The 13,334-nt window shown below is 33.5% G+C and overlaps 1 protein-coding gene across 1 annotated transcript; it reads right to left on the bottom strand.

Annotated features, from left to right (window-relative positions):
- Positions 1–2,389: 2,389 nt before the first annotated feature.
- Positions 2,390–5,231, bottom strand: LOC124933901 (calmodulin-7-like). Its single transcript, XM_047474341.1, has 2 exons — positions 5,071–5,231; positions 2,390–3,006 (listed from the first exon to the last, which is right to left on the bottom strand). Exons 1-2 carry the CDS (start codon positions 5,144–5,146, stop codon positions 2,633–2,635), a joined length of 450 nt encoding a protein of 149 aa, XP_047330297.1. The 5' UTR covers positions 5,147–5,231; the 3' UTR covers positions 2,390–2,632.
- Positions 5,232–13,334: the final 8,103 nt, after the last annotated feature.

The following is a 13,334-nucleotide window of genomic DNA, read 5'->3' as shown; positions in this document are numbered from 1 at the left end:
AATATATTTTCTCTCTCCTTTTTTTCATTAATTAAACTAAGTAATTTATTTTATTTTTAAATTTTTTATTATTTTAATATTAATTTCTTTTTTATATTTCATCTTTTTTTTTATTAGTTTTTATTTCTCATATTTTTTAAATTCTCATTTTTTTTTAATTTAACAACTTTTTTTTATGAATTTTATGTTTTACTGTAATATTTTTTGAAGGAGTTTTTCTTATTTAATTTAATATAATATAAATAAAAAAGGGTTTTTTTTTATTTAGTTTAATATAAATAAAAATGAAATTAATAATTTTTTATTTAATTTTTATTCACGACTTATATTAGTAGTAAAGAAATTGTTTTGTCTAATATTTGATTATTACTCTTTTACTGTTTGATGAATGAGTTTTTATTATTATTTAATTCTTAATTCTTAATTAATTTATTTTTGTGTTAAAGGATTTTTATTGTTGAAAGAATTTTCATTGTTATATTCACTTATTGGGATAAACAATTTTAAAATAATTAATAATGAATGTGAATATAAAAAATATATATAAAAAAGAAGAAGAAATATAGAGTTAAAATAATTAATGATGAATGCTCGTAGGTATAAAATAAAATTAAAATAATCAATCATAAATACTCATATAAAAATAATAAAAAATTATAAAAAAGATAAAAATAGAGGGTTCATTTATTAGTAATAAGTGAAATAATAAATGAAAAGGAAAGAGAGAGAAAATATATTAATATTTAATTAATAAATATATAAATTTAAAAATAAAAGTTAACCATGGTTACTAAAAGAGGCTAAATGAGCCAATTTTTGATAGTACGTACGTTTAAATGACCTTTTATTAGTACATACGTTTAAGTGAGCTAGTTGTACAAGTACATACGTCTAAGTGAGCTTTTTTCTTTTTTTTTTTATCAAACTAATTTCAACTATTCGGTTCGATGAACTTAAACCGTTAGATAGTTCAATTCGATAAAATATTTACAAAATAAAATTTAAATAAGATGGAAATAAAAATTGAATCTTAAACCGATAATAATAAGTATGTATTATAATTATTATTCTAACACATATTTTAACTAATATTAAAAATATTAAATATTATTAATAGTAAATAAATTTAATTTTATAGTTGTTAATTATTTTTAGTGTCATATTTAGTAAAAAAAATCTTAATATGATATATTTGTGCTTTTGAAATTATGTTAGTGATTAATGAATTATGTTATTGGGTGACTTTCATAATATTTGTTACGATTAATCTATTTAACAAATTTATTAATGAATTAAACCCATTAAACCATCCAAACTAATTTTTAACTATTCAAGCTCATAAACCGACGGTTTAAAGTTTAATAAATCGACGTCGATTTAGATGAACATTTCAAAAGTAAACTGACCAAACCAAAACCAAATCATTTACATCGTTAATCTAACTCAAACCCAAAAACATTTATTCTGCCCTATATATTATTAAATTTAGAAAGTTAGCACTATTTTATATTATCTTAATTTAAAATGTTTATAAAATAAAAAAAATCAAATTATCACTTAAACTAACTTAGTATTTTTAAATATTTAGTATTAATTTTATTAAAATACTTAAGTACTACTATCTTTAAAGTCTTTACCTGTTTTTATTCTATTATCTTATCGTATTCTAAATATGGAGAATTTAGATGAATTATTATTAGCATCTAGGATAATTATTTGATTATAAAATGGAGAATTTGGATGAATTATTATTAGCATCTAGATAATTATTTGGTTATAAAAAGAGAGTATAAAGATGAAATATCAAAATTTATATTCGAATAAATTATACATCTCACAAATTTATAATAAAATATTATTAATCATCAAACTTTATATATATATATATATATATATATATAATGAAAAATATTAATACCATCAAATAATTATAAATATAATATATGTTATAAAATATAAATGTTTATACTATTTATAAAACGAGCTATTCGAAAGACAAATATAAAACTTAAATTCAATTACAAAACCGAACTACTAGAACTTCTCACCCCTAATACTAAATTATTAATATTTGTTGAATTTAAAATACAAATATTATTTGTTGGAGTTCAAAGAAGTCTTAAATTTAATTTATCAAAAAATTTGTCTATTTGGTTTTTTTTTATATATATTTGAGATGATAATGAAATAGTATTTAATAATCAAATTAGAGATTAGAGAGAATGGGAGTCAATGCTAAAATAATAATAAAATTTCTATACTCCATCTCCCAATTTCCATTCCCTACCCGTCCTCATCAAATTAACTATAATACAATACAAATTCCTAACCATTGTTACAATTTAACATTTTAAAAATTATATTATTAAAAATAATAATTACAAGTATGTCTAAAAGGATCACAAAATGCAATAATAGAAAACATATAAAAATACAAATAGTCTTAAAACCAGTTCTAAGGTAACATATTTGAAAACCATCAACAAAAGCAAAATACTGATCAACCAAATCATCCAATTCTAAAGTAAATAAACATAATAATCAATACACAAACAAGTCAAATACAATAAGAGTATCAGATTTGTGTATTATCCTAACCAGAAATTAGATAGATAATCTTTTAGTTTGATCCTCACTTGGCCATCATGATTTTGACGAACTCCTCGTAATTGATTTGTCCATCGCCATCTACATCAGCTTCGCGGATCATTTCATCAACTTCCTCGTCAGTGAGTTTTTCACCTAGATTGGTCATGACATGACGAAGCTCGGCTGCTGAAATGAAACCATTCTGATCCTTGTCGAAAACCCTGAAAGCTTCTTTCAATTCCTCTTCGGAGTCGGTGTCCTTCATTTTTCTGGCCATCAGATTGAGGAATTCAGGGAAATCAATTGTTCCGTTTCCATCTGCGTCGACTTCGTTTATCATGTCTTGGAGCTCGGCTTCTGTTGGATTCTGGCCCAATGATCGCATCACTGTTCCTAGCTCCTTGGTAGTGATACAACCTGCAACAATAATATTGTATTTTTAATGGTATGGAAATTTTCAAGTTGTTCTAAGAAACAAAATATTTTCTAAGAATCTTGTTCAGTTGGTGTGACGCAAAAATTAATATGAATTGATGAGATGATGGATGAATAGATAGTCGGTTATTTTGAGGATGATTCAAATAACTCAATCAGAACAATGTTGCAATATACATAGTAGAAACTGGAGCAAATATATGAACAATAAAAAGGTTTGATGAAAAGTAGATTATTATAGAAGAAGTGATTGATTATGTGAGGGTGGTTTATTAGGATTAAATCAAAATAATCTAACATCAAACAAGCCCTAACTCTAGACACATTTCCGCAACACAATTCTCAAGTGTTTCTTAGGAGACTACAAGAGAATGGTTTGCGGTTGTCTTTCTTTTCCTTGTCTTGTTTGGCTCTTATACACAGTTTGTTATGTATCCTTTCTTTATGATTCCTTGTTTTGTAAATGACATTGTCTTTTATTTATTAAAATAAGACTGACCTTTAAATAGCAGCTAACAAATAACATATTGACACTAGATGTTCTATATTCAATTGAATTGTATTGAACAATAGTTATTGTTGTCACATGGATTATTATGTGGCATAACTCAAAATCCACATTCAACTTTAGCAAGTAAGCAAAACACTTTCAACAATTACCATTATTTCGAGCAAAGACCAATTGGGTGATGTTCTCTATCAATACGAATACATATAGATTCCATTCCAAGACAGTCAGAAACATATAGACAAATCTCGAAATTGATAGTGCACAAATCAACTAGAAGCTCCTACTTTGTGACTTTGTTTATAACTCTGATCTTATAATCATATTACCATTATTTCGATCACAGACCATTTGGAAGATGTTTTCTATACATATAGATACCATTCCAAGACCATAAGAATCATATATACAAATCTTATGAAAGAAATCTTGATATTGATAGTGCACAATCAACTAAAAGCTCCTAATTTGTGACTTCGTTTATAACTACTATGATCAATAATCATATTGCACATACGGTAAGCAAGAATCATATTACCATTATTTCAATCACGGACCATTTGGAAGATGTTTTCTATACATATAGATTCCATTCCAAGACAATCAGAATCATATAGACAAATCTTATAAAAGAAATCTTGACATTGATAGTGCACAATCAACTAGAAGCTTCTACTTTGTGACTTCATTTATAACTATGATCAATAATACATACGGTAACCAAGAATCATATTCCCATTTTTTCGAGCACACGCCAATTAGAAGATGTTCTCTATCAATACAAATACATATAAATTCCATTCCAAGACAGACAATCAGAATCATATAGACAAAAATCTTACGAGAAAAATCTCGAAACTGATAATGCACAAATCAACTCGAAGCTCCTACTTTGTAACTTCATTTACAAACTATCATCAATAATCATATCGCACATACAGTAATCAAGGAACAACAGCAAATTGTACAATAAATCGAGACACAAATCATTTCTCAATGTCAATCAGAATCATATAGACAAAATCTTATCTAAGAAATCTCGAAATTGATAATGCACAAATCAACTCGAAACTCCTACTTTATAACTTCATTTACAAACTATCCTCAATAATCATATCGCACATACTGTAAGCAAGGAACAACATCAAATTGTACAATAAATCGTGACACAAATAATTTCTCTATATCAAAATCACAATAACAAAGAACCTAATGCATTTATCTCCCTAACAAATAATATACAAAAAATAGATGAAAAAGATCCAGAATATATTGATAACTAAGTAAAGAATATCTATAACCTGAAAAATCAATCTATAAGGGAATCAATCATACAAAAGGTCTCAGAATACGAAAGCACGAACATGATTGATGAATAAACCATAAACAGATACGCGATTAAAGAAACATAATAGAAATCTAGATAAAAGAACAAAGGAAGAGAAGTCAACGAACGTATCGATAAATCGTGGATGTAGAGATCTGAATATAAGTTAGAAATCTATACATCTAGAAACAGAAATGAAAAGAAATGTTACCATCTCCATCCTTGTCGAATAGGCTGAAAGCCTCTTTGAATTCAGAGATCTGATCATCGGTTAGCTGATCCGCCATTAGAGAGAAAAAAAGGAAGAAGGAATGAGAAAATGGTTTTTTTGAGAGAAAACGAAAGAAGGAGATATAGAGAGAGAGAGAAGAGAGACGGGTCTCAAATGACCTTGAAACGGTAACGCGGAATTCCAAATATGTTAATTTACTAAATTTTTCCTTTAGCTTTCAATTCTTATACTTTTTTATCCTAAACTTTACTTTGAAGAAAAAATGAATATGTTCTGATTTAATTAATCATTGAAAAAAAATTTGTAAATTATTTACAACATAATTGTATACTAAATGAAATAAAAAATGTATGATCTAAATTTTAATTTGTAATTTAGATACTGGTATAAAAATAGTACTGACAAACAAAGTTCAAATATTTATTATTACTTTCTTTTTGTTCATTTTAATTTTTAAATTATATTTTATAATTCTAAATAAAATAAAATGGGAGTAGTATTTTATTTTTATTTATTTATTTGTTGAAAGGTACATTGAAGTCAAATATTGTGTCAGTGACAAGTGACCGTACAATGTAAGGTTCTAGAGGAAAATTGGATCAAAATGACACTCAAAATATGATGATATTAAAAAAATAATTTTATTATTTTCATTTTTTTTAATTTATTTTTTTTATAATTTTGGACTGTTATACTCTTTTAATTTTTTTTTCTTCTTCTTTTTCTTTTTCCCCCCATTTCTGCCCGTTTTCTTTCCCCTTCTCTTCCCCCGCGACGGTTGCTCTTCCCCCATCCCCACGATCACACGCCAGCCGGACGGTTTCAGCCCCAGCCGGACTATTCCAGCCCCAATCGACTCCCCCATGATTGTCAAACGCTTCCAGGCCGACTCTGCGACGATCGCTAAGCCCCGGAGACACTGAGTCCGTCTCCCCCATGTTCATCCAACATTACTGAGGTTAATTCGACTATTCTCCGATGATTTTACTATTTTTGCATGTTAAGTATGAAGGTTTTAGGGTTTTAGGGTTTTAGTTTAGGGTTTAGGCTTTAGTTGGTTATATTCTTTTGGTTTGAAATGCTTTGATCTGAGAAATGTATAATCTTTCCTTAATCTGAATGGTTTGTGAACATTTTCACGTAGGCAATTGAATTGCGTGGGGTATGCAATTGCGTGGGGTACGCAATTGCGTGGGTCGTGGGGGTGGTGCGTGGGGCGTGGTGTGTGGTGTGTGGTGCGTGGAGGTGGGGCGTGGGGGTTGTGCGTGGATTCATTTGCAATTCAATTGCGTACCACGCAAATGTAAATGCGTACCACACAAATGTAAATGCATTGCGTCTGACATTGTGTATATGATTTTACTGTTTTTGCAGATGGCACCAACCGAAACCATTATTAATGATTTTACTGGCCGTGTTTCATGGAAATCCACCGACACCAGCCTGGCAAAGATAAAGGAGAGTTTTACTCACCGTGATCTATTAGATAGGCTTTGCAGACCCAATTCCAATATCTATTCAAAACTTCGACATTATTTTTTTCAGGAACCATACTCCATCAGATGTTTATCAGAAAAATCAGCTCAAATTCGAAGGAGATAAGGTTTTTGGTCAATGGTGAGGAGGTTTGCTGGGACATGAATGATTATGCCTTGGTGACAGGCCTCAACTTTGGCAAATTTCCTTTGGTGGAAAACATGGAGGTTGAAGAATTTTCACCCCTTGTCCGCAAATATTTTAAGGGTAAAATGGATGTTAGACTGAAAGAGCTTGAAGCCATTTTCGTCGAATGCTCTGATAAGGAGGATTCATGGAAGATGGGGCTCATATTCCTCATTTACCAGTATCTATTCGCATCTGATAATAGGAGGAAGGTAAGTTTCAGAATATTTCAAATTATGGAGGACATGGAGATGTTCCTCCAATTTCCATGGGGAAAGGTGTCCTTCAGAGCAATCCCGCAGGTTATTGACAAAGATATGAAACACCTCCGTGGGTTATATCTCGTCGAGAAGAAAACCTGAGATAAAAAACATTTGTGATGTCGCATATACTTTACATGGGTTCGCCCTAACCTTCCAAGTGTAAACCTATGAGTTTATCAATACATTCGTCCCCAAATTTGTTGAAATGATACATGAAGATCCTACAAGTCCAAGGATAGTGCTCTATATATTTTACAAGAGTTATTCCCTACAGGTGGTATTCACAGCCCTCTAGAAGTGCATTATTCTAAGCAAAATTGATGAGTCTGAGGAGGAGAAGCGGAAGTACTCTGGGGACGACTTTGAAGATATGAGAGGCAACATTTATGATTATTCTTTTAATTGGATGGGAGGAAGAGAAAGATTGAAGGTTGTGAAAAGATGAAAAAGATGAAACTATGAAGAGGAGACTTATTAGTCCCCAGCTTCCTGAAGTTAACGATGAAACTAGCCAAGACAACTCTCAGCAAGTCCCTTCTGCGACGACTCCTCAAACTAATGAAGACAATTCTACATCTTGTGCACCAAATCGAATGTCTCAAGCCCATACTAATGCCAAACTTGATGAGCTGACAAAAAATGTAAATGAGATTAAAACTGAAATCAAGCTCATCAAGGAGAAACAACATCTTATAATCACATTATTGGGGGAAATAAATGAACAAAATAATGGTGGAGGAGAAGAAAAAAGAAGAGACATGTATTGCACTTGATACTAAGAAGAAGACGAAGAGTAAGAATGATGAGGTTGCACTTGATACTGAGAAGAGGACGAAGAGGAAGAATGATGAGGTGATGAACAAGAGAAAGAATGATGAGAAGATGAAGAAGAGGAAGCAGGATGGGGAGATGAAGAAGAGGAAGCAAGATGAGGTGATGAAGAAGAAGAAGCAGGATGAGATAGAGAAGAGGAAGGAGGATGATGAGATTAAGAGAAAGAAAGATGAGAGGAAGGAGAGGCTGATGAAGTTAGCCAAAAAGAGGAAGGCTCGGGAGTTGGCCAAGAAGGAGTTGTCCATGAAGAAGAGGAAGGATGAAATGGCCAAGAAGGTAGATTTGCACGCCCCATGCCCAAGCCCATGCACCACCCTTGCGCCCCACGCACCACACCCATCCACACACTATTCCCATGCACTGCCCTTGCGCCCCACGAACACTCCCCACGCACAACACACCACCCTTGCTCTTGCTTAATCAATAAATTTTTTCGTAGGAGATAGATGCAATCTGTTACCTAATGAAACAAAGGGTTGCGGAGTTCCCTAAGACATATCTAAAGAATTTCTCAATTGTTGACTCTCATCTCTCTCAGAAGTTCGCGAATCGCTATCATATGTTTGCCCCGAATCCTGGAGGCTTCAAGTTTGACGATTTCATGGAATATGTAATTGGTGATGATGAAAGACATTTGTATCCTTGGAATCTTGTTGATATGATATATGTACCTATGAACCTGAAACAGAAGCATTGGGTCCTGTGCCAGATTCATCTATAAGATTGGTGCATATACGTATATGACTACGAACAGAAAATCTTCCCAAATGATGTATATGACGACTTCATGAAACCAATGTGTGAAATGATTCCATACTTGCTTGAATATGGATTCACCTTGGTGGAAAAGGCCAGGATTCCGCAGTTCAACTTGGAGAAGATGCCATATTCTATAATACCACACCCAACAATCCTAAAGACAACCAAAAGTGGGGACTGTGGTGTTTTTACTATTATGCAGTTGGAATACCTTACTGCCTCATTGGATGTATCAAATGTCGTCACCAAAGAAATGAATTTTTGGAGAAAGAAATGGGCAGTAAGGTTATTCCACCAAATTGTAGACCCCTAATTTAAATTGAATAGATACAAATTTTGTTATGAATAGATACAATCAACTTTTGTTATGAATAGATATACAACAATATTTGTTATGAATAGATATACAATCAATATTTGTTATCTTTATACTTGCACCCCACGCACCAACCTTGCGTCCCACGCCCAAGCCCACGCCTCACGCACAAGACCACGCACAACACACAAGACCACGCCCACGCCTCACGCCCCACACCCCACGCACAAGCCCATGCACAAGACCACGCCCATGCCCCACACACAAGCCCACGCCCCATCCACGCCCACGCTCAAGCCCACACCCAAGCCCAAGCTCACGTCCCATGCACAAAACCACGCCCAAGCCCACGCCCACGCCCCATGCCAACTCCTGCATATACATGAAGATAATACCTGACAGATATTAAACCAACACCTACACATACATGAAGCCAAGACCTGATAGATATTAAACCAACACTTGAAAATGCATTACAAAACATCATTGTTCATGAAAATCTCACAAAAGAGAACGACTATAGGTGCCAAAGGTTGTGCCAAAACATACAATTTAACCAAAAGATACAAATTAACCAAAAGAATTGTTGTCTAGAGAATGTGACAAAGATGAAGATGGTGAAGGTTGGGCCAATTGTGAAGGTTGTAAAGGTTGTGAAGGTTGTGACACTTGTTGTTTTGCAGTAGATGATGTAAGCATCACTACTTTGCATGTTGCCCTGTTATGGCCTCGACCACCACATGAGTTGCACTATCTCTGTTCCTTACGAGGCTCACCTTGTGATGGCTTACGCTTTGTTGTTGTCCGACCCTTCTTAACATTGACGGGGGTTTTAGGCAAACTTGTTCTTTGATATTTTCTAGAATATTCCAAGAACCTTCATTGCAAACTAGATAACATGTATCTATATATGTCATGCACCACAGTTCATTTGTGAAAAACCTGAAAAATGATATTTAAGTCATATAAATTCAATCTTAGAATTAAACATGCAATCATTCTCTAACCTTGAGCAGTACTCATAGGGAATAGTTTTCCGGGAACGGGCAACAGCAAGTGCATGTTTACAAGGAAGACCAGATATATCAAATACCTTACAAGTTTGAGTTTGGAAGTCAACTTAAAAATCATGTTCACCGTCGTTCACATGTAACTCAAATTTGTTAAGCGGATTAACGTTGTAGAATTTGGCATTTTTGGCTTGTTCACGTAAGAACTTTTCATAATATGAAGATAAATGTTCTGTGTGGTTGGAAGCTTTTTCTCTTCTATTATGAAACCAATCTTGTAGTGTTAATTGTAAATACTGAGCTAATGTTGATATGAGATATTTCCTAGCATTCCTACACTGACTATTAAAGCTCTCAACGTAATTGTTTGTCATTTGACTGTATCGCAAACTAGTGAAAAATGCACGACTCCATCTCTCCACTCATATTTGTTCCAGATAGGCAGCAATCTGAGGGTCCTTAGTCTTGATCTTGTCAAAATGGTGATGGAACTGTGGCACTGTGTATGCGCGTGAGCCATATCAAACTCAACGTGGCAGTTATCGGTTTTAAATTTGGTCATAATATTAATTTTGATGTGGTATGTGCATGCAGCGTGATGTGCTTCTGGAAAAACAATGGATAAGGCATTGACAATACTTGGGTGTCTATTAGATACGAAGACGAGATTCGAGACTACTCCAATTGCCACTCTTAGTTGTTGCATAAAATATGTCCAAGAGTTATTATTCTCCGAATCAACGACGCCAAAAGCAACGAGATATAGTTGTTCATTCGCATCCAATGCAATCGCAACCAATAGTTGACCTCCAATCTTGTGCTTAAGAAAACTGATATCGACACATAATACTGGACGACAATACCTGAAACCTCTAATTGAGCAGCCTAGGAATATGAACATATACCTGAAGTGGCCATGCTCATCCGTCTGAATGTCAGTTATGGTACTTGGGTTATTCTTCGCCAACATGAATAGGTATGATGACAATTTTCCATAGGATTCCTCCACAGTTCCTCGCACCGCCATTAAGGTTTTTTCCTTAGACCTCCAAGCTTATTATAGGTCAGCTTAAACCCATAATTTGTCTACATGTCTTCCATTATTTTTTTAGGCATGTGGTCATGGTGATGGTCCATGTACTTACGTTTGATGCACTCCACAATTACTCATGATGGTGCTTGCCTCACATTCTCTCGTCTTGTCAAAATTGAGCATTCGTTCATTTACTAATTTTCAAATCTCAAAAATCTCCTGGGATTTTCCTTTCATAGCACACAATCTTCATTTGCAGTTCTCATTCATACATTTCACAAACCAAAGATCTTTTTTTGACTTTTCGACTTTGAATTCAAAATGATTAGTCATCGCATATTTATGCCCCCTCAATTGAACTTCTTTTTTGTCCTCAAAAAACGTACTCACTTCCAATCCGTTTTCAAGGGTTAATTGAGCATGTGTTTCAACTTGGATTGGTTCAAATGAATCATGCAACTCAATATGGCTGGATGTTTTCCTCATAGGGAAAGTGATGGGTGGCCGGGTGGCAAAAAGAGAGGTACTAGCAATCAATTCACTCGGACGCAAACATGGGACTTGTTGTTCTTCATCTGCATGGTGTATGTCATTTTGACTTTGTAAGACATCCTGCTCAAATATAGGGAATTCAGGAACCTCCTATCTTTGAATTTTATCAGTTAGGTGTAATAGTGACTTCTCTACTAAAAAGACACACAGAGGAGTGCGAAGCTCGTGTGGTGAAGTCGAAATTTCTTTTACATTGAACATCACATCTCTATCATATCGGATATAAGTAGGAGGAGTAGTTTTCAAAATCAAATTATACTTAACTTTGAACACTAAATCATATCTCAATTTGTTCACACCAATAGCATCATAGACAATGTCAGTTAATTCGTCATATATAGTATTTAGGGATAGAGACACACATACTAATGAACTTGAGTCAAAAAAACTAACACCATCGTCATTTTCCTCCACTCTCCATCATATAGAAAAAAACATTTAACAAATAAAGTGGGATCTATAATTGATACAAATTGAAATGTTAGTGTAGTAAACAAAACCATATTATCATGGTGTGGTGCGTGGTAATATCGAGGGACGCAAAGGCAAATTGCGTGGGTCGTGGGATTCAATAGTGCATGGGTCGTGGCCGTGGTGCGTAGGATGCCACTTAGATTGTGTGGGACGCAATCGTGCATCGGTCGTCGTGCGTGGGTCGTGGGACGCAAATGTTCGTGCGTGGGTCGTGGGACACAAATGTTTGTGGGTGGCGTGGGTTGTGGTCGTAGTGCGTGGGATGTCACTCATATTGCGTGGAACATAATCGTGCGTGGGTCGTTGTGCGTGGGTCGTGGTGCGTGGGTCGTGGATCGTTCAGTAAACATACTCATTTTGACAGCATTTCAAACGTACATTTTGACACAGCATTTCAAACGTACCAAACATATAGAGTGTTCTTCAGCTAAATGAGAATGAAAGAAATGAACATACCCATTTTAAAGGCGATGCTGCTGGTCGGGTCTACACGGCGATGCTGCTGGGTCTCGTCGTCCTCCAGCATTGCAGGTGACCGGCGTTGCTTGGTGAGTCGAGGAGATGAGAATGGGTGCGGGGGTGGTGGCAGGTGATGCCGGTGGCAGTTGGGTCGCGGGGAAGGAATAGAGAGAAAGTGGGTTGGTGGGATTGGGAAATGTGAAATGAGGGAGGGAAAATATTAAAAAAAAATAATGAAAAGATAAAACTATCCAAATTTTAAAAAAAATGTTAAATATAAAAATTGAAAATTTTGAGATTATTTTTGGGAATGACCTTCAAAATTTAAGGGTCATTTAATCAAATTTCCCGTTCTGAAAGCATTTTTATGATACAAAAATGTTTAAAATATCATAGTTCAAAAAAATTAATAATTTATGCCCAAAAAAAAGTTAAAGTCACAGGAAAAAATAAATGAAACTATAATTATCATTTTAAAAAATAAAACTATTCCATCAAAGACAAAAATCATAACTATTTAATTTTAACAAATTATAGACTTTATCTATTAAATTTTATAAAATCGATAACTAAAATCATAATTTCGATAAAGAGCAAACAAGATGTCTGAAATCTTAACTCATATTAAATCTTGAATCGTTTTAAAAACAAAGAAGTCCGAATCTTAACTCATATTAAATCGATTCAAATTGACGTGGGAGAAAAGGTTATTTTACCAAACTAAAATAACAAAAATCACTTTCAATTTTTTGCGATAAAATAACCTTTTCCAAACAGTCTCATAACTATTAAAAGATTTTGTCAAAAGCTTCCAATTTGTTACCCATATATATATTCTTCATTCAGAATGCCTCAATTTGGTAAAATAAAGAATCCAAAAA

Source organism: Impatiens glandulifera, chromosome 4, assembly GCF_907164915.1.
Source record: "Impatiens glandulifera chromosome 4, dImpGla2.1, whole genome shotgun sequence".
NCBI lineage: Eukaryota > Viridiplantae > Streptophyta > Magnoliopsida > Ericales > Balsaminaceae > Impatiens > Impatiens glandulifera.
Note: the sequence above shows the minus strand (reverse complement) of the source record. Positions and strands in the feature narration are given on the sequence as shown.